This window comes from Giraffa tippelskirchi, chromosome 7, assembly GCF_054371585.1.
Source record: "Giraffa tippelskirchi isolate mGirTip1 chromosome 7, T2T-mGirTip1v1.2.pri, whole genome shotgun sequence".
NCBI classification, from domain to species: Eukaryota; Metazoa; Chordata; class Mammalia; order Artiodactyla; family Giraffidae; genus Giraffa; species Giraffa tippelskirchi.
This window is the reverse complement of record NC_137281.1, coordinates 50233652-50253196: the sequence shown is the minus strand read 5'-3', so window position 1 is coordinate 50253196 and position 19545 is coordinate 50233652. Positions and strand designations below refer to the sequence as shown.

Below are 19545 nucleotides of genomic sequence, written 5' to 3'. Positions count from 1 at the left end.
CGCACGCGCCAGGGGCGTGGCCGTTGCTGGACCCGCCCCCGGCGTTCCGACGCTCAGGCCCGCCCGAGTGCGCGTGTGCAGCGGTCGCCGTGGAGACCAGGGAAGCGTTGCGCCGCCAACGACGCGGGCTCCGGTGGCCTGGTGGGCTAGGGGCCGTAGCGATCCCGCAGAACCGGGCTCCCACTGCTACGGGGTGTTCGGTGTTTCCGGAATAAACATGCACCCCGAGGCCTCAGAGCCTGTGGTGGACGGGGTAGCGGAGCAGGAGTGCGCACAGGAGCCTGATGTGGAGGAGTCGGCTGGTGACCGCGGGAACTCAGGCGAAGGTGGCCGCAAGGAAGGTGCCGACCACCGCCCCAGGGAGGCGAGGGGGGCGACGGGCTGCGCCCAGCACCACATACCTGGTCTTCACAGCTAGCAGTAACCGTAATAATAATAACAGGTTCTTCCCTGGCGGTCCAGTGGTTAAGACTCCAAGCTTCCACTGCTGATGGCATGGGTTTCCATCCCTGGTCGGGGAACTAAGATCCCGCATGCCACAAGACGTGGCCAAAAAATAATAACAGTAGCGGCCCACACTTACTGAAGGTTGTGTACCATGCACTCACCACATTCCGACCATAGGCCAGCCCTCTGTGGTAGGCACTCCTCTCGCCACATCAGACAGATAACTTACCTGGAACTTAAAGAAGTTAAAGAACTTGCTCCAAACAGATTACCCTCAGCCAGTCAATGATAGAACAGATTCATGCTTGGACAGTCTGACCCCAAGAGCCCAAGCCCTCACCCAAGACACCATTCCCCTCACAGCCCAACTTTTGAATATATCCCTTCATTGCCTTCACCATGTAAGATCAAAGGCTCTGTCTCCCTCTGGATGGCAAGCTATGTCAGGGCAGGACACCCCAAATGAACTGGCAGTGTCCAGTCCAGTGCCTGATCTGTGGTGGACAGAGTGAATGACGAGCTGGTGTTTCTGGGATCACCTGGTGATTCCTCACCAAAGTTTTCCTGAATAGGCTTAGAAGATAGCCTCTCCTCTTGCTTGGCTTCGATCATAAGAGAAACGTTTTAGGGAGTGATAAAAAGAAACTGCTTGATTTGTGTTTCATTTTTTGAACCCAGCCAACAATTGTAAGCAATGACTGTCCAGGCAAGCCCTGTATGAGTTGCTATAGGGAAGCCATGTTGTGCTATGGACACACATATGTTTGGAGCAAGTTACTCTGGGTTCACACTACCCCTCTGCAACTTGCCAGTTTTATGGCAGTTTGCCCAGAGCTTAACCTCTCTCTAGGACAGTCTCATCTTCTGCAAGCCAGGATAGTTATAATTAGAGTGACTTGCATATAGTGGGTCGGTAATAAATGGTAGCTTTGATATTAATATAACCAATCAATTATTAAATATATTGAGCACCTATTCTTTATTGGGCTTCCCTTGTAGCTCAACTGGTAAAGAATCAGCCTGCAATGTGAGAGACCTGGGTTCGATCCCTGTGCTGGGAAGATCCCCTGGAGAAGAGAAAGGCTACCCACCCCAGTATTCTGGCCTGGAGAATTCCATGGACTGTATAGTGAATGGGGTTGCAAAGAGTCAGACACAACTGAATGACTTTCACACTCATGCACATTCTTTATTACCCCAAACCATCATCTGGTGCCTCTTGCAGCTGGGCATTGTGTGCAGTGGGGAATGGGAAACTGTAAGACACAGCCCCACAAACAGAATGTTTAATCTCTAGGTATTCCATGGGGACACCCAGAGAGCAGCAGCAAACAGCCCTTAAGATTAAATGCATTGGGGGACTTTCCTGGTGGTCCACTGGCTAAGACTCCACGCTCCCAATACAGGGGACCCGGGTTCAATCCCTGGTCAGAAAACTAGATCTCATAATACCACAACTAAAGATCCCACCTGCCACAGTGAAGATGGAAGATCTCACATGCCACAACTAAGATCCAGTGCAAACAAATGTTTCTAAAAGAAAACATTTCAGATATATTTGATGTTTTTTGCCCTACCCCACCACTATTTCTAGTCCCATTCCATTCTTCCCTCCTCTAGCATTTTGTGTGGATTCTTTCAATCATGTCTGTCTCTCTCTTTCCCTGTCTGTGCATTCTATTGCAAGGCAGAATAATGACCCATTTCTTTATTTAACCTGTCCCTATGAATGGACATTTGCATTGTTAATTGGTTTTGGCTATTACAAATAATGCAGAAGTGAGTATGTTTGCACACATCTGCTTGTCCATCTGTACAAGAGGTTTTATCAAAGATCTGCCTAGAATTGAAATTCTCATAATCCTTATCAATGCTTTAAAAATTGTGATACGTTTAAAGAGTACTGATTCTACACTAAAATCAGACAATTATTCATCAAGTTGAAGCACAGGGAAATTTTTTTATATATTTCTTGCTCTCTATAGAACCAATCTCTTATTTTACAGAAATGAATGATCCTAAGGAAATGTGTGTGTGTCCTTCAAACACTTCCTACCTCAGTGAGCAGAAACAGAGTGGTGACAGCTGGTCAGATGGTCGCTTAGTGCACCAAACAGATGACAAGGAAGATCGTGGCACCAGGTACGTGGGCGCGCTGCCACCACTTACAGCACACTGTTACTCATTAAGGTAGATGCTATGATCACCCCTTTCTCCAGATAAGGAAATTGGGGCTCATGAAGATTAACTAGTTGGCCCCTTGTCTGAGGATTAGTAGCAGAGTCAGGATGGTTAGTTATGAGTCAGTCAGGATGGTTAGTTAGTTATGCCTCTGTGGCATAACTAACTGCGATCTATTAAACTTTAATGCCAAACCTGGACAGAGGCACACATTAGCAGTTCTTGATGACACAGAGGTATTTCTAGGAGAACATACACTGCAGTTTTTAAGAATGCTGAAAGTCACAATATTGGATGAGGCCCTGAAAGCTAAAAACAAGCAAGCAGTGTCATCAGGCATACAGAAGGTTGTGGAATTTGGAGATGGAATGGATGTGGCAAAGAATTTATGGTATATATCTTACAGCTGACAAACTGAAATCAATTTCTTGTTCATGTTTTTCATTCAACAGAATGACTAAAAAGTTTCTGCAAAAGCTTTGCAAGCAGCACAAGCTCTACATTACCCCAGCACTGAATGATACGCTGTATTTACACTATAAAGGTAAGGATCGGGTGGAGGAGGTACCTCGAGTCAGGTGGAAGGACCCTAGCAGTATAAAGAATTACTCACAGAGATCATCTGAAGTTCTTAAATTTAAGTAGAAATTTCAAGGTTTAGTGGAGATGATGGGAAAGCAATAACATTTCTTAGAAGAAAGAGTCTTACATGACTAGAGTTTATATGAGTTCCAGGGAAACATACTGGCATCTTTTATTTGTATTTGCTAAAGGACTCATAGTTTCCCAGACCACTATCTACTTGTAAATACTCTGTGCTTGGGAGGGACACATTGTGAAGGGCTGTGGTGGTGTCCAGTGGTCACACGTGAACTTAAGTTCAGGTTCATAGGCAGGGCTCTTCCTCGCAGTGACAAAGCAGAGCCATAACTCCCAGTCCTTTCTGAATTTGGGACGGCCAGCCTGCTTCACTGGACCATCCACATGGCCCTTTATTCAGTAAATGTTTACTGAGAGCCTTCTGTGGGCCGGCACAGGGCGCAGTGCTGGAGATACAAAGATGGATATGTTGAGGATGCTCTTTGTGTCTTGGAGGGGGACAGGTAGGCCACCATGAGGCAATTCACACTGTGCCAGGGAGATTCACGGAGGGCTCCAGCCGCACAAATCCTTTAAAAGTGGGGAAGGCCCCCTAGCTAGTCTCCTCATCTCCCGTTGCCACCTCCAAAATCCTCAACCCAGTGTCTAGGTGTAGCAGTGATGAGATGGCATAGGAGGGCAGACCCCAGGGGACCCGTATTTAAGAGGTAGGAAGAAGAGGACAGAGAGGTGCCTATGTCATCTACCGCTGCCTAGCAAATTAATCCCACGCTTATCAACTTGAGAAATTATTATTTGATACTATTTCTGAGAGTCAGGAACCTGGGAAGGACTTATTCAGGTTGTTCTGCCTCACCGTTGCTTTCACCTTTTTTTCATCAAAACTTTTGGTTTGGGACTTCCCTGGTGGTCCCAGTGACTAAGATTCTGCCCTCCCAACGCAGGGTGCCAGGGTTCGATCCCCGGTCAGGGAACTACATCCCACATGCCACAACTAAGACCCGGCACAGCCAAACAAAATATTTTTTTAAAAAACACAAACTTCTGGTTAAAACTTATCAGGCAACCAAATGACTTTCAAAACATTTGGCAACAACATATGAACTGTGAAGTACAAATCTATAACGAGTTACTCAAGAAAACAAAAATGTTGGTTTGCCTCTCCTTAAACGTGGCTCATAAAACTGAACAATACCAGAAAGCCAGACCCGAAGTTTGCACTGGCTTCAGGTACTGCTGGATTTTCTCACTGCATGTCTTCACGAGGCTGCCTTTCCCCCTTCTGAAGCCCTGCGTTCCCTTGTGCTCATTTCAGGCAGGGCACCTGCCTCACTCCCACCCACTCCCAGGCGAGAAGGGAAGTTAGGCTCCACCCTACCAGGGTGGCAATTCTAGCAGAAAGTTACCTCTTTCCAGTGAAGTCAGCCAAAGCTCCCCAGGGTACCTGAAGACTGGCCCCACGTGGCTCAGCATGACCAGCTCCCTGCAGAGAGCCATGGGGAAAGGATCAGGACAGAGCTGTTCTCAAAGAGGCGGTGGTGTGCCTGAGGAGGTACCTGTGGATGCTGGGCATGTGTGCCTGCGTGCTAAGTTGCATCAGTCGTGTCTGACTCTTTGTGACCCCATGGACCCTACCGCACCAGGCTCCTCTGTCCATTGGATTCTCCAGGCAAGAATATTGGAGTGGGTTTCCATTTCCTTCTCCAAGGCAGGTAGGCATAAAAGAGGGTGAGACCTGTGCCTCTGTGTGTGTGGGAGCCCAACCAATACCCCCTTCCTTCCCACCAGGCTTTGACCGCATCGAGAACCTGGAAGAGTACACGGGGCTGCGCTGTCTCTGGCTGGAGTGCAACGGCATCCAGAAAATCGAGAACCTCAAGGCCCAAACGGAACTGCGCTGCCTCTTCTTACAAGTGAACTTGCTCCATAAGATTGAGAACCTAGAACCTCTGCAGAAACTGGATGCTCTCAACATCAGCAACAACTACATCAAGACCATCGAAAACCTCTGTAAGAAGGACCTGCTGCGGTGGTGGTGGTGGTGGGGTTGTTCTCTAGACCGGTGTCCACCGCCATCCCCTGCAGGAGAGTGTTAACATTTTCTTTGTCGCCCATGTCACTCACATCTGTCCACTCCCCCTTCCAGCCTGCCTGCCGGTCCTGAACACGCTCCAGATGGCGCACAACCACTTAGAGACCGTGGAGGACATTCAGCATCTCAGGGAGTGTTCCAGACTCTGCGTCCTTGACCTTTCCCACAACAAGCTGAGCGACCCCGGGATCCTGAGCGTTCTTGAGAGCATGCCTGACTTGGTAAAAAACAAACAAACAAACAAAAACAGAAAGAAACGCGCACACTCGAGACCTCCCTGGTGGTCCAGTGGTTATGACTCTGAGCTTCCAGGGCAGGGGGCATGGGTTCAGTCCCTGGTCAGGGAAGATCCTGCATGTGGCCTGGTGTGGAGTGGAGGGTGGGGGACACACCCACGGACACAACTTGTGTCACCCTGTGTTCTGTAGGCAGCAAATCTCTTTTCTTCTCCCCTCCCTCCCTCCCTCCTCCCTTCCTTTCTCCCCGCCTTCTGAACACCCATCACACTTCTCCCCTGTATTTTTAGCTGCCGTGTTTTAAATGCCAGATGCCATGTCATTTCACCTACAATTTCAGTGTGTATTCCTGACAGATAAGGACTTTTTAAAAGCATCATTACAGTACTATTATTATACCTAAAGTAGTATCGGAATAACAGTTAATACCCAGTCTGTGTTCAGTTTTCCCCATTTGCCTCAAGCATGTGTTTTGACCATTGGATTCAGTTCAGTTCAGTTCAGTCGCTCAGTCGTGTCTGACTCTTTGCAACCCCACGGACTGCAGCACTCCAGGCTTCCCTGTCCGTCACCAACTCCTGGAATTTACCCAAACTCATGTCCATTGAGTCAGTGATGCCATCCAACCATCTCATCCTCATAACACCTGGTTGCCTCTTGTGGTGACTTTAAGCCTCACTAGTGGGTTTGGCTACTATCAGTCTGATCCAGCTTCAGTCTGATCCAGCACTCAGCCTCCCTTCCCCCGACTGTTCCAACAGCTCCCAGGCACACTGCCTCCTGAGTTCATTAGCAGTCGCTCAGGGATCATATTCTAATTCTCTTATTCCTCCTGCCTTTCTTAGTGGCAATGCTTCCACAAAGAGCACTTTTGCTCATCAACAGTTTACATCCCTAATGTAAAGTGCATGCAGAAAACACTGGGGTGAATGCGTCTTTGTTTTTCTTTTTATGTATCAGTTTTCAGAGAAATGGATCCAGAACCTAGGGACCTCTAAAGATGACAGTGAAGGGTTTTTCTTTATCACCGTGGACAGATAGATTTAAAGATACAGTATTTGGAGTGACTTAACCTTTTTGTCATTTTAACTTGGGGTGCTTGAATGCTCCCATCTTCTAGCCCGTGGCAACCCCTGAAGGCAGCTCCTGTATCCTCTGGCCTCAACTCCAGCAGCCTGGGACAACTTCCTTGCTTTTCAGTGTGTATGTGTTATCATGTGTACTAGGAAAAAATATTTTCCAAATAGCACACGAAAACCCTCAGTTCACTGTTTCCTGCTTAGGGCATGGGTAAGCAGGGGAAAAGTGAATCCATTTAAAAGAAAACAGTAAGCAAAGCATCAGTTCAGTTCAGTGCAGTTGCTCAGTCATGTCCGACTCTTCGTGACCCCATGGACTGCAGCACGTCAGGCTTCCCTATCCATCACCAACTCCTGGAATTTACTCAAATTCATGTCCATTGAGTCAGTGATGCCATCCAACCTTCTCATCCTCTGTCATCCCCTTCTCCTCCCGCCTTCAACCTTTCACAATATCAGGATCCTTTCCAGTTCTTCGCATCAGGTGGTCAAAGTACTGGAGTTTCAGCTTCAACATCAGTCCTTCCAATGAACACCCAGGACTGATCTCCTTTAGGATGGACTGGTTGGATCTCCTTGCAGTCCAAGGGACTCTCAAGAGTCTTCTCCAACACCACACTTCAAAAGCATCAATTCTTCGGCGTTCAGCCTTCTTTATAGTCCAACTCTCACATCCATACATGACCACTGGAAAAACCATAGCCTTGACGAGATGGACCTTTGTTGGCAAAGTAATGTCTCTGCTTTATAATTTGCTGTCTAGGTTGGTCACAGCTATTCTTCCAAGGAGTAATTGTCTTTTAATTTCATGGCTGCAATCACCATCTGCAGTGATTTTGGAGCCCAGAAAAATAAAGTCAATCACTGTTTCCACTGTTTCCCCACCTATTTGCCATGAAGTGATGGGACTGGATGCCATGATCTTAGTTTTCTGAATGTTGAGCTTGAAGCCAACTTTTTTACTCTCCTCTTTCACTTTCATCAAGAGGCTCTTTAGTTCTTCTTCACTTTCTTCCATAAGGGTGGTGTCATCTGCATATCTGAGGTTATTGCTATTTCTCCCGGCAATGTTGATTCCAGCTTGTGCTTCCTCCAGCCCATTGACTGACTGACTGACTGATGGGACCAGATGCCATGATCTTAGTTTTCTCAATGATGAGTTAATTTTTTCACTCTCCTCTTTCACTTTCATCAAGAGGCTCTTCAGTTCTTCGCTTTCTGCCATAAAGGTGGTGTCATCTTCATATCTGAGGTTATTGATATAAGGAAAGCATAGTTCAGGAGTAATCTGCAGAGCAGACTGGCACCAAGGACTAGCTTAACATTCACATAATCACCAGCGTATGGCATGATAATACACAGCTGAATAGTAGTACTTTTCTGGGGGGCCTGGCTGTCATAACAAAGTACCAGGCTGGGTGTTTTAAACAACAGAAATTTATTTTCTCATGATTCTGGAGGCTAGAAGTCCTAGATCAAGGTGTGGGGCAGGCTTGCTTTCTCCTGAGGCCTCTCTCCTTGGCGTATAGACAGTCATCTTCTCCCTGAGTCCTCTCGTGGCCTTCGCAGTCTGTGTCCCAATCTCCTCTTCGTACAAGGACCTATGGGATCAGGGCTCACCCTAGTGACATCATTTAATCTTGATCACCTCTTCTAAGACCCTGTCTCCAAATGCAGTCACATTCTGAGGCACTGGGGTTAGGATTGCAGCAGATGAGTTTGCTGCAGGCGGGGGTTGGGGGGGGAGTAATTCAACCCATAACAACAGTCTGTCTCGTGGTGGTTTTCTGGTGGCTTTTACATTTTCCACACACACGCGCACACACATGCACAGCTGTTTAGTGCCCGCCCCTGGGGCGCACTGCTCCCCACACGCAGCCCTACAGGACAGGTCACTCGAACATGTGACAAGAACCATGATGGCCAGATGAGAATGAAGTTTGGAAAAGGCTAAACTAACCAGTTCACAATGTATTTATTTTCTCCAACAACAAAAAGCACTTTGGATATAAAAACCATTTCACCAGTTTAGGCAAACCCATTTTAAATGCTTCACCCACATGTCACCTTGACGGATCCCCTTCCTGGAGAGAAGGTGACCGGATTTAAGGATGGGAGACAGCACACTGGCACGCCTCTGTCGCTCTCCCTCTCCTGGTCCCGGCTTGACATCCAGAAGACCTGTAAGCCTGGCAAGAAGGGGCCTCGGGGTAGCTGAGGGGGCTCTCTGCATCCTGTCCCCTTGGTCACCGTCTCTTGTCTGTCCAGCCGCTGTGTGCATTTTCTTAAAACGGGTCCTGGCCGGGAAGGACAGAAAAGCGATCAATCAGAGATTAATTCCAGTAAAAGAGATTGGGCGAGCAAAATCACTGCCCTCGGGAAAGGCTCCAGGAGGCGTTTTCCAGCACTGTTCTGGAAGGACAGTGAGAGTTTAAGAACAAGTTCAAGCAGAAAAAGGGATACCCGAATCTCGGGACGGTTCTGACGGCATTCTGACAGCACAGGAGCAGTGACAGCCCCAGCTTCTCTGAGACTGTCCTCAGGATTTCATGTCGACACTCCCTGTCTTTGTATTTCTTCTCAGCGCAATGCGCCAGTGAAATGTTTTAACTGCATCCGTTTCTCAGCGCCTAACGCAGTTCTGCCTGTGTGCTTCCAGCGTGTGCTGAATCTGATGGGGAACCCGGTGATTAAGAACATCCCCAACTACCGAAGGACACTCACCGTCCGGCTAAAACACTTAACATACCTGGATGACAGACCAGTTTTTCCCAAGGACAGGTAAGGGAGCAAAAAGCCTTTTAATAACACTATGTAACAGTTGAGCATGCTCAACAGGTAAGTTTTAAAATTTTCTGATTTTTGAATATTCCTACACATCTGTTATATATTCCAGTGAGGTAAGCTTAATGGCTTACACGACAGTTTATACTAAGAAATTCCCTGTTTTGAGCACTTATTCATAGATTTTTTTCATAATCCTTTGATAATTGTCCTTCTATATAAAGTCTCTGATCCCATGGCTGGTTATTTACTTAGGGTGGAATTCTGAGTTGTATTGCTGGATTAAAGACTGTAGTTTAAGACTTTTAAAAGGCACTTATAGTTTCTAGAATGTTTGTATCACTTATAACTTTCCCAGACACAGCCATATTAAAAAAAAAAAAAAAAAAACCTTAGCCAGGTTAATTGATGAATGAAGACAGTACCTCATTTTAAATTTGTGTTTTGGGGTAACAGATGAAGTTGATCATTTTTACCACCTTTGTCGCACATTTAAAATTTCCTCCTCTGTGAGTATTGCATTCATGACCTCTTTCCAATTTCCTTTTGAGGAGATTTTTCTTATTGAGTGATAATCACTCAATCGTGTCTCTTTGCAACCCATGACTGTAGCCCGCCAGGCTCCTCTGTCTGTGAGATTTCCCAGGCAAGAATACTGGAGTGGTTTGCCATTTCCTTCTCCAGGGGATCTTCCCAACCCAGGGGTCAAACCCGGGTCTCCTGCATTGTAGGCAGATTCTTTACCATCTGAGCCGCCTTGGAAGCTGTTTCATTGAGAGTTCTTTGCATATCAAGAGTATTGAACCAGGGCTGCCATGTGTATCATCACTCCTTTGATCTATGTTTTTAATTTACCTTTTGATTGAGGCCGCTATTCATTCCAGCTTAGAATAAAACCTCAGTAACCGGGATGGCCTGAAGGGAACTGCAATCTGAAGCTTGAATTACCCAACATTTAAGCACATACTTGAACTCACAAATATTAGTGAAACTAACACAAATTTCAAAGGGAGAGCCTCCACACGGACCAGGTGAGACGGCCAGGATCCTTGCTTGTGTGCAGTCAGCTGAGATGCTCCCAGCTCCCCAGCACCCAGCCCTGGGTGTTAAGGCAGACAGCGGGCGGGCAGCGCCTGGGGGCGAACCCCAAAGCCCAGCTCTGCAGCTGCGGGTCCTATGCCCCTAGTCAAGCTTGCCAACCTCCCCAGCCTCAGGCTCCTCATCTGAGAAGCGAAGACAAAACCGACCTTGAGGTCTTTGTGAGTATCTGTTAGTATCACGTGGGTCTCAAGCAGGAGGGAACCAATGGGAGCTCTTGGCTGTCTGGGGGGCGGGGCGAAGGGAGGGGATGTGAGCTCCACCCTGCTGCAGCGCCGACCAGCAGGAACGTGTAAGAGCTGGACTCTTTGTAGGGAGACCCCTGCCCTGGACAGTGTGACAGGACTCCTCTTCAGGAGCTGGGTTCATTGGGTTTGAAGCCTCATTCTAGCATTCTCCAGCTGTTCCACACTGGGTCCTTGACCTTCTCTCAACCTGGGATGCTCTTCACGGGTGTTTGTTCACCTGTCACCTTCTGAAGATCTCCATGACCAGCCACACCTTTGCCTCTTCCATCTGGTGTCTCTTTAGTTTGATTTCTTTTTGTAGGACACATCTGCCTCTGACATACCTGTTTCCTCTTTTAGAGTCTCTTTCCCCATAAAAGGGCAGGTCTAGTAGAGAAAGCCATGTCATCTCTTATGTTAACCTGCTTATCTCTGGCCCCTAGAACAGTTTGCTCACTTCAAGTGTACAATTCAATGGTTTTTCAGTATATTCAGAGTTGTCCAACCACCCCCACAATCAATTCTAGAATATTTTTATCACCCCCAAAAGTAACCCTTAGTTATTAGCAGGCATACCCCAACCCACCTCTGACAGCCCCAACAACCACAAAGTTACTTTCTATCTCTATGGATTAGACTACTCTGGACATTTCATATGCTGTATGCTGTGTGATGAGTCATGTTCAACTCTTTGCAACCCCATGGACTGTAGCCCACCAGGCTTATCTGTCCATGGAATTTTTCAGGCAAGAGTATGGGAATTGCCATTTCCTCCTCCAGGGGGTCTTCCCAACTCAGTGATCAAACCCATGTCTCTTGTGTCTCCTGCATTCTTAGGCAGATTCTTTACTACTGAGTCAATATGGATTTGCCTACTCAGGATATTTCATATAGATGAAGTCATACGATACGTGGTCTTTTGTGACCGGCTTCTTTCACTGAGCATATTTTTAAGGTTCACCCACATTGCAGCCTGCATCAGTAAATGCTTCCAAAATAACGCTGTGAAATAATCTCCCATTTGGGAAGGCCACGTTTTATCAGTTGAGGGACATTTGGGTTGCTTCCACTTTTTGGCTGTTGTGAACAGTGCTGCTATCAATATTTGTGTTCAGGTGTGTGTGTGTGTGTGTGTGGACATTTGTTAACTCATTTGAGTAAATACTTGGGAGCACGACTGCTGGATTATACGGTAAGATGATCTTTGCTTTGGAATTGGCGAACTGTCTCCCGAGGTAGCTGCGCCATTTTGCATTCCCACCAGCCATGAAGGAGCACTCCTGTCACCCCACATCCTCCCGGCCTTTGGTGTTGTCAGCACTCTGGATTTCAGCCCTTCCATTGGGTGTCAAGTGGCGTCTCACTGGTTAGGTTTGCACTCTCCTGTCATACAATGATACTCTTATTTGCTACCTAACTTCTTGGTGAGGGGTCCAGTTCTTTTGTCCACTTTTAAAACACTTTGTATGTTTTAGATAACAAGCCATCTATCAGTTAACTTTCTTCCAAGTGTTTTCTCCCAGTGCAGCTTCTTCTAACCTTTGCCCACCTTTAGGTTGTGTTGACTTTGTGTGAGCTGTAATAGGTCTTTATATAGTCTAGATACAACCCCCAGTCTCTGATTTTCAGATGTTTTCTCACTTTCTATGGGTTCTTTTATTTATGGGACTCTTTACATGACACCCATTTTTAATTTTGGTGGAGTTCACTTTCTCTATTTTTTTTTGTTTTGTCACGCGTGCTCTTGGCCTTATAGCTAGATGGGTTTGCAAACCACTAGAACTTTAAAGATGAAACTGTGCATGTGTTAGTATGTCTCCTTACAGTCACATGCCCTCTGTGCCTTTCATTTGGGGGAAAAAGAGCAGTTTGGTCAGAAAGTATATGTTTTGGATTGACTGTTAACCTTTGACAATTCAGACCAACCCCCCCCACCCCGATTTCTGGGGTCTGGGGTTTGTTTTTTGTTTTTAATCCTCCTAAACAGAGCTTGCGCAGAGGCCTGGGCCCGGGGAGGGTACACGGCCGAGAAGGAGGAGAGACAGCAGTGGGAGATCAGAGAGCGGAAGAAGATCACGGACAGCATCGAGGCCTTGGCAGCCATCAGGCGCCAGGCGGAGGAGAGGAAGCGGCAGAAAGCGAGCCAGGAGCGAGGTGCGAGCCCAAGACATGGGAGAGCCCCCGAGCTTCACTGAGATTCATTCTGGGATGGGGGTGAGGGTGGGAACCCTTTGCTCACAGGCCTGCGGATCCCTCTGCCCTCGACCTCACTTGAGGACAGTGCTCAAGGCACGTTAATAAGGAAGAACCCCGTCCTCCTCTTACACGCAAGAGGAAAGAGTCAGAAGCTCTGTGTGCACTTTTTTTTTTTTGGCTTTCAGGATCTTCGTTCCCCGACCAGGGATAGAACCCTCACCCCCTGCAGTGGAAGCAAGTAATCTTAACCACTGGGCCACCAAGGAAGTCCTCCATGTGTACTTTTAAATGACATTTAGTGTTTTTCACCTAATTACAAACTGTGACTACACCACACATAGAAAACATAGACAAGCAAGGGTCATCACAGAACTGCAGCAAGAACTGCTCAGTGGTCAGTGTGAACATTTCCTGGCTTTTCCTCCTGAGCGTAGTGCGTATTTTTTTTTTTTAACAGAAAAAAGTGGCACAGCTCTGTCGCTTTCTGCCCACTCACATTCCCATAAAATAGACGTTCTCCTGCAGTATGCATTTTCCACCCTTTCCCAACGTTTAATTTGGACAGTGTTCAAACAATGGTCAAATGAACACCAGTGTCATCTCCTCACATCGGGTGTTGAGTAACATTTTAGCGCACATGCGCAGGCACACACACGTCCCTGACCTGCTGACCTGCTTGAAAGCAAGGGCAGCCCTCATGGCCCTAACCCCAGTCCCTCAGCCCGCATCTCCTGAGAGCACCCCGCACCGTCTTCCAGGGGCCTGTGCGGGTGGTGCACGTGCTGGGCATCCCCCTAGTGGGCATGCAGCCCGTTTACCCAGCACCTCGATGACCGCCCTGCCTCAGGTCCCCACTGCCCACCCTCGGCCTTCGCTGCGGGTCCTTCCTTGTCCTCCCAGGACCGTCCTGGCTCACCTGTGGACTTGTGCTCAGGGGAGGAGGCCGCGCCAGCCAGTGCTGGGGACGTGGAAGCTGATGTGGAAGGGGAGGAAGAGCCTCAGGAGAAGAAAGAAACAAGACAGAAGATAGAGCAGTTTGTCAAGGAGAGCTTCGAGGCCAAGGATGAGCTGTTCTCGAAGAAGCCAGAAGAGCCAAGCCCCCTGGAGGAGCTGCCTTTGGATGTTGGGGAGCCTCGAGGGGTGCTCCCCCCCGAGGCTCTGCCACCGAGCCCCAGAGCTGCCTGGGCAGGTAGGTGGTCGAGGACAGCACAGGTGCATTATACGTGGGGCAGCTCCCAACTAGGGGCCCGGGCTACCTTCCACCCTGACTGCTCAGTCTGTAAGGTGATGTACCCACACCACCTCACGACAGGACCATGAGGGGAGCCGGGACTGCATTTCCAGTATCAGATCCAACGCAGTCCAAGGAAATGGGTGAGACACTAACAGTGTATTTTATCCAACTCAGAACACCTAAAATATGGCTTCCCAGGTGGCGCAGTGGTTAAAAAAAAAAAATCTGCCTGCCAATACAGGAGATGCTGGTTTGATCCCTGGGTCAGGAAGATCTCCTGGAGGAGGAAATGGCAACCCACTCTAGTATTCTTGTCTTTAGAATCCCTTGGACAGAGGAGCCTGGAATGCTACAGTTCATGGGCTCACAAAGAGTCAGACTCAAGTTAGCAACTGAGCATGCACACTTAGAATATAATTTAAATCAACATGAACTTATTCAGGAGATAAGTTCCTTTTTTTGACACTAAGTCTTCTAAATCCAGTTCCTTGTTTCATTCTAATTGGGTGCCCCAGTGTGGCTCTTGAGTCAAACTGGGCCTGGCCAGTCCCCAAGGTGGACAGTGGACTGGCATGTCTTGAGCAGAGTGGGGCCGCTCATCTCTGATGACCGAGGCTGGAGAGGAAGCAGCGGGCGGGAACAGGAGGGGACTGGGGGGAAGAGAGGAGCCCCGTCTGGACCCCACATTCCCTGGACAACCCTGCAAGGACGTCGCAGGTCTCCTTGACACTCTTGCAGCAGGAGGGGCTGTGAAACTTGGCCGCTGACGCCATGGCCTTTCTTTCTTCATCTCCTAGTCGAGCAATCATGCTTTTTCCAAGGTTCCTGCATGTTCTGCATAGACTCTTGGCTGGAGCTTCCATCTCCAGGCTGTAGAAAGAGGGTGCTCTCTCCCTTCCCTTCCCTTTCACACATAACCTTTTCCTTAGCTCTTGTCACAGGGACTGGAGGTCTTCAGACCTGAGGGTTCTGTCCTTTCTCTTGGAATCCACCCTAACTGCAGTTGCCTGTCTGACTTCCATGTGTGAAACAGACTCTGAGATTACTGTAACTCTGTTGTGCTTAGAATCGGCTCCCCAGACTGTGGCCACTGAAAGTGCATCAGGCACAGAGCCCGATGGAGCTGAAAATCTGGAGGCCATGAGACCCGAGACGAAGGAACAGCTCTTCATCGACGTACGTAGCCCATGCACCTGCAGAGAAGCACGTGCCGCACAGCCGGTGTCTGTGTCTGATCAGACACAAACCTTCTGAATCCTGAGCTCAGTGGGGCCCGAGGGCTGGCCCGCGTGGCCTCCCCTGGAGGCGCCACCCAGACCCAGTGCTCAGCATCTGCAGTCAATAAGCTCTTCTGGGGGCGGGCAGAGGGGAATCCATGCCTGTGCACCTTCAAGACTGAGAGCGCTGGCCAGACGAACCCCCTTGAACTACGTTTATGAAACTCTCGACGCATTTCCCCATGAGAAGTTACCCTCTCAGCAGCTCCGTCTGTCCGTAGATGGAACTGCTAGGAAAGCTACGCTTAATCAGCAGAGCCTTGCGTGCTCTTGGGACAGCTGCCCATCTTCCTGGCCCCTCGTCCTGTTCCCCAGGGCTGATTCAGGGGGGCCGCCTGACCTTGGGCGCTATCACAGCCTTGGGAACGGCCCTCCTCCCTGCAGTGTGTCCGCTCTGATGACAGCCTTCCACACCGTGCCCGCGGGAATGCATCCCTGGGGATACGCACGTTTGGCACAACCCCGGGAACTGTGCTTTAGCGGGGTGAGGAGTAGGGGCTGGTCCCCCCACCTTTAGCTTTACACCCTGCTTCCCCAGAGGACAGCCACTTCTCTGCCCATGAGCTCCTTCCGCTCAGACTGTGTGCATGGCTTTGCCTGCTCTCTGCCTGCTTCCTTCACGAACTGCTACACTTATGTTTAACTCCCAACTTCACAATTTCACGTGGCTCAGTAAGGTTCAACTGAGCACAGTCAGTATTCAGAGTGGCATTTCCAGTTTTCTAGGCCTAATATAGATACAACAGAAGTGGGCACTGCAGCCCTAACGTGTGAGAACCGACCATATACAGGACCCTGACGCTATGCTAACACTGTTCTTCCTTTTTGTCCGGTGCTACTTTAAATACCTCTTGTACTTATTTAACCCTTCCAGTAACTCTAAGAGGTAGGTCATCATCCCCATTTTACAGACGGGAAAACTGAGAAAGAGGTAGAGCACCTCGCCCAAAGCTACACAGCCAGTCAATGGTGGAGCAGGAGTAGCAACCCAGGCAGTCTGGCTCTGGAGTCCAGGCATCTGACTGCGCACTGTGACTGCCTCACATGCTGGTTGGGGTGCTACAGATGAAGATACCCCAAGACACAAAACAGAAAAGCACCGCCTCCCCACCCCAGTTTTGGGCAAGGTTCAAATGAGACTCATTTTGTGCCAGGTAAGGTCCTAGGACCTAGGACCTATTTGTACATAGGAGGTACAATTCCCCTCAGATGAACTGGGTAATACCAAAGTGAACTGGAGAACAGGTGGAAATTTTTGAAACACGTCATGCCTCACAAAGCTCTTTCACTGACTAGATCCGGGTACCTGGAGTGGCCACGTGTGTGCTATGTGTACACATGGCTCAAGTGTCCACATGAGTGTGTGCTGCATGTACACGTGGCTCAAGTGTCGATGTGAGTGTGTGCTGCATGCACACGTGACTCAAGTGTCTAGGTTACTCTGTGGGCCCCTCCACACTCTGTGGTTGGTTGGTGGGGTGGCCACGTCTCTTCCAAGGACTGGATGCTGAGCATGCGCCCTCCTGCTGACAAGGGTCATTTCCTCTCCCAGGACCTGCCTGACTTGGAAGATGTGAATGCCAGCAAATCTCTGGGCGACCAGGATAGGGTGAGCTCGCCTGCGTCCCCACAGTTCCACTTCCCTCCTTCTCTCCCAGCTCCATTGATGACCAAGTATGTCGGGGAGTCACAGGCCCTGCCTGATGCCTGACACACCCGGGACTCTCACCTCAACCTCAGGAAAGGTTTACCGCTGCTCCCTTCTCTGAGGTTTTACAACTAGCCACTTGGGGGGGGGGGTTGGAACAGATCTTTTATCACTGATCTTCAATAACCATGTACTGTACATCATTACCTGGACTTTTTCTGTCCTTGACGTTTCTGTATGTTCATCTGGCGAATGCTGGTACGACAGTGACACACGGGCAGGGAAAGGAGAGAGCGGGGAGGAGAAGGTAGGGGGCCGATGCGGATGTCTCCTGAGGTGACCTGACCCTACCCCCAACATTACCAGAGCCCCACGGGGCCTGAAGGAGAGAAGCCTGGGGCATAATCTCAGGGCGGGAGCTCGTGATCACAGGAAGGACACAGACACAGGACCCAGTTCTGTGGGGGCCTGACCACCAACGCAGGGCTAGGTGGCCCGTGCAGGCGCAGCCCGCCAGGAGCCCAGGCTCACAGATGACTGGTTCGGGACCCGGGCGGGGGCTGGTGCAGCAGGAGCAGAGAGGGTGGGCCCGTGCCCCACGGAGACCCAAGGGAGGGGTGGCGCCAGTGGAGACCTGGCCGCGGGGCTTATGACCGCCTGGGGTCAGCGCTGTGCTCCTGGGGGCCGTCCTGATGTGGCACCAGAGTGTGACAGACAGAAATGCAGAATTAGCAGTGTGCACTTTAGGGATCCTATTGTGAAAACAGCACAGCTCAATACATCTTTTCCTTTTAACAGGAGCAGTGCTTTCCAAAGATAACAGCCGTCTCGAGCCTGAGCGATGACAGTGAGCCTGACGTGGATGACCTCTCACTCCTAGCGCTGGAAAACGCATCCTCGGACACACTTTCCAGTATATTTGCAGTCCCCAAGGACACCTCTTGGAGGGTGGAGACCGAGACTCCCTTCACAGACATACTTAAAGTGGCACCAGAGAGGGACCCAGAAACCCAAAGGAGAGTGAGCGAGGTCCCTCGCCCGCTGATTGAGGAGCTGGGCGATGACGAGGAGCCTTCGGGGCCGCCACCCCTGCCCCCAGTCTGCGAGAGGGAAGCCGTGCCTGCCGCATGCACTGAGGATGGCGATGGAGACCTGCTTCCGGCCCCCCCTCCAGGTAATGTTCCCTGACCTTCAAGGTCACAGGGGCCAAAAGCTTCTCAGTGGGGCAACGGACAGTGGACCACCCAAGCCCAGAGCAGTGGCTACCTGGGCCTTTGTCATCAGGATCCCATGTTCTTGGTAGTGGTGGGGGTTCACTCACAGCCTCTCCAGAGACTGCGGAGGCCACTAGAGCGTGTTACCACATGGGCAACTCCTGCAGTGTTCCTGGCCAGAGAGCTGAGGAGCTGCCAGGCTGCCCCCCTCCCTACTACCCCCATGCTCGGCCCTTCCTGACAAGGGAAGGAGGGGACCGGTGACACCACCGCTAGGAATACGGGATGAGACCAGGGCAGCAGCTGGCCCAAGGGCGGGGCTGCGCAAGTGGATGGACGGAACAGCACGAGTGACAGATGTCCCGGCCGGGGAGTTGCGGCAGGTGTGGGCGGTGCCTACAGTGCCCTGTGGGGGGGGGCGGAGAAGCCCCTCGCCACACACCACCTGGCGCAGCCTGGGGGCCTGTGCCCGCGACCAGGGAGAGGCACCGTTGGGGCGGCTGGTTAGTGCCTGCTGCTCACAAGCACACCGGGGTAGCTCCGTGTTCCGAGACTCTGCTACCCGACTGCGAACCCAATGCGGGGAGGAGCCCGTGGCGCAGACGATTCCCGCTCTGACCCACAGTGCGCAGTCGCCTCGAGGCCGGCACATGGGAAGGGGTGAGGGCTGACCATACTTCCCCAGAACACCAAGCCACCCCTTGCCTAACTCTGTAGGAAACGGCCCTGAGAAGGATGAAGTCCAGTCTGAGGTAGAGCCCGAGGAGCGCCTGGAGTCTGAGGCAGAAGACCGGGAGGACATTGAATTCGGCCTGCACTGAGCCCCGAGCGGCCCCTCTGCTCTTGTACCAGTGGGCACGGGCCCAGGCCTGACCCCCCCAGCGGGGGCAGGTCACCCTCTCACCGGGGCCTCCCTTCCCTTCCGAGCTGCAGTTACCGAGGGTGTGGGCCCCGGCTCCCTTCTCCCGCGGGCACAGCCCCTGCAGTGTGGATGGCCCCATGCTCCCCTCACGCAAGCTCGGTCATTTACAGTGTAAACCATGTCACGGTATAAACATTTCAGTATCCACATGGGCCCTTGTATTACTGGATTACTAACGTCTGGGTGAGTCACAGGTCATTCACTCCATCAGGTACTGAGACAAGAACCATTCCATTCTTCTCTCTGAGGAGAAACCCAGGTCCTGCCCCGGGGCCTGTGCCATTCCCAGGGGTGGGGTGGGGTGATTTCC

The 19545-nt window shown here is 50.2% G+C and overlaps 1 protein-coding gene across 2 annotated transcripts; it reads left to right on the top strand.

Moving 5' to 3' along the window:
• The first annotated feature begins 91 nt into the window (after positions 1-91).
• On the top strand, positions 92-19384 carry DNAAF1 (dynein axonemal assembly factor 1). 2 transcript variants are annotated; one of them, XM_081514037.1, is made up of 12 exons: positions 92-341; positions 2454-2589; positions 3081-3172; positions 5017-5238; positions 5375-5541; positions 9295-9416; positions 12732-12898; positions 13875-14129; positions 15241-15350; positions 17004-17060; positions 17904-18273; positions 19031-19384. In XM_081514037.1, exons 1-12 carry the CDS (start codon positions 218-220, stop codon positions 19132-19134), a joined length of 1926 nt encoding a protein of 641 aa, XP_081370163.1. In that variant the 5' UTR covers positions 92-217; the 3' UTR covers positions 19135-19384. The 2 variants fall into 2 exon arrangements, with proteins under 2 accessions (XP_081370163.1, XP_081370162.1); XM_081514036.1 differs by having other exon boundaries at positions 17898-18273.
• The last annotated feature ends 161 nt before the right edge of the window (positions 19385-19545 follow it).

Bases quoted from the DNA above. Each gene is read 5' to 3' on its own strand.
- DNAAF1 (XM_081514036.1), top strand. From the start codon at position 218: ATGCACCCCGAGGCCTCAGAGCCTGTGGTGGACGGGGTAGCGGAGCAG. The intron at 15,351-17,003 runs GTACGTAGCCCA...TTCCTCTCCCAG, and splicing joins AGGAACAGCTCTTCATCGAC to GACCTGCCTGACTTGGAAGA. The intron at 18,274-19,030 runs GTAATGTTCCCT...CTAACTCTGTAG, and splicing joins GCTTCCGGCCCCCCCTCCAG to GAAACGGCCCTGAGAAGGAT.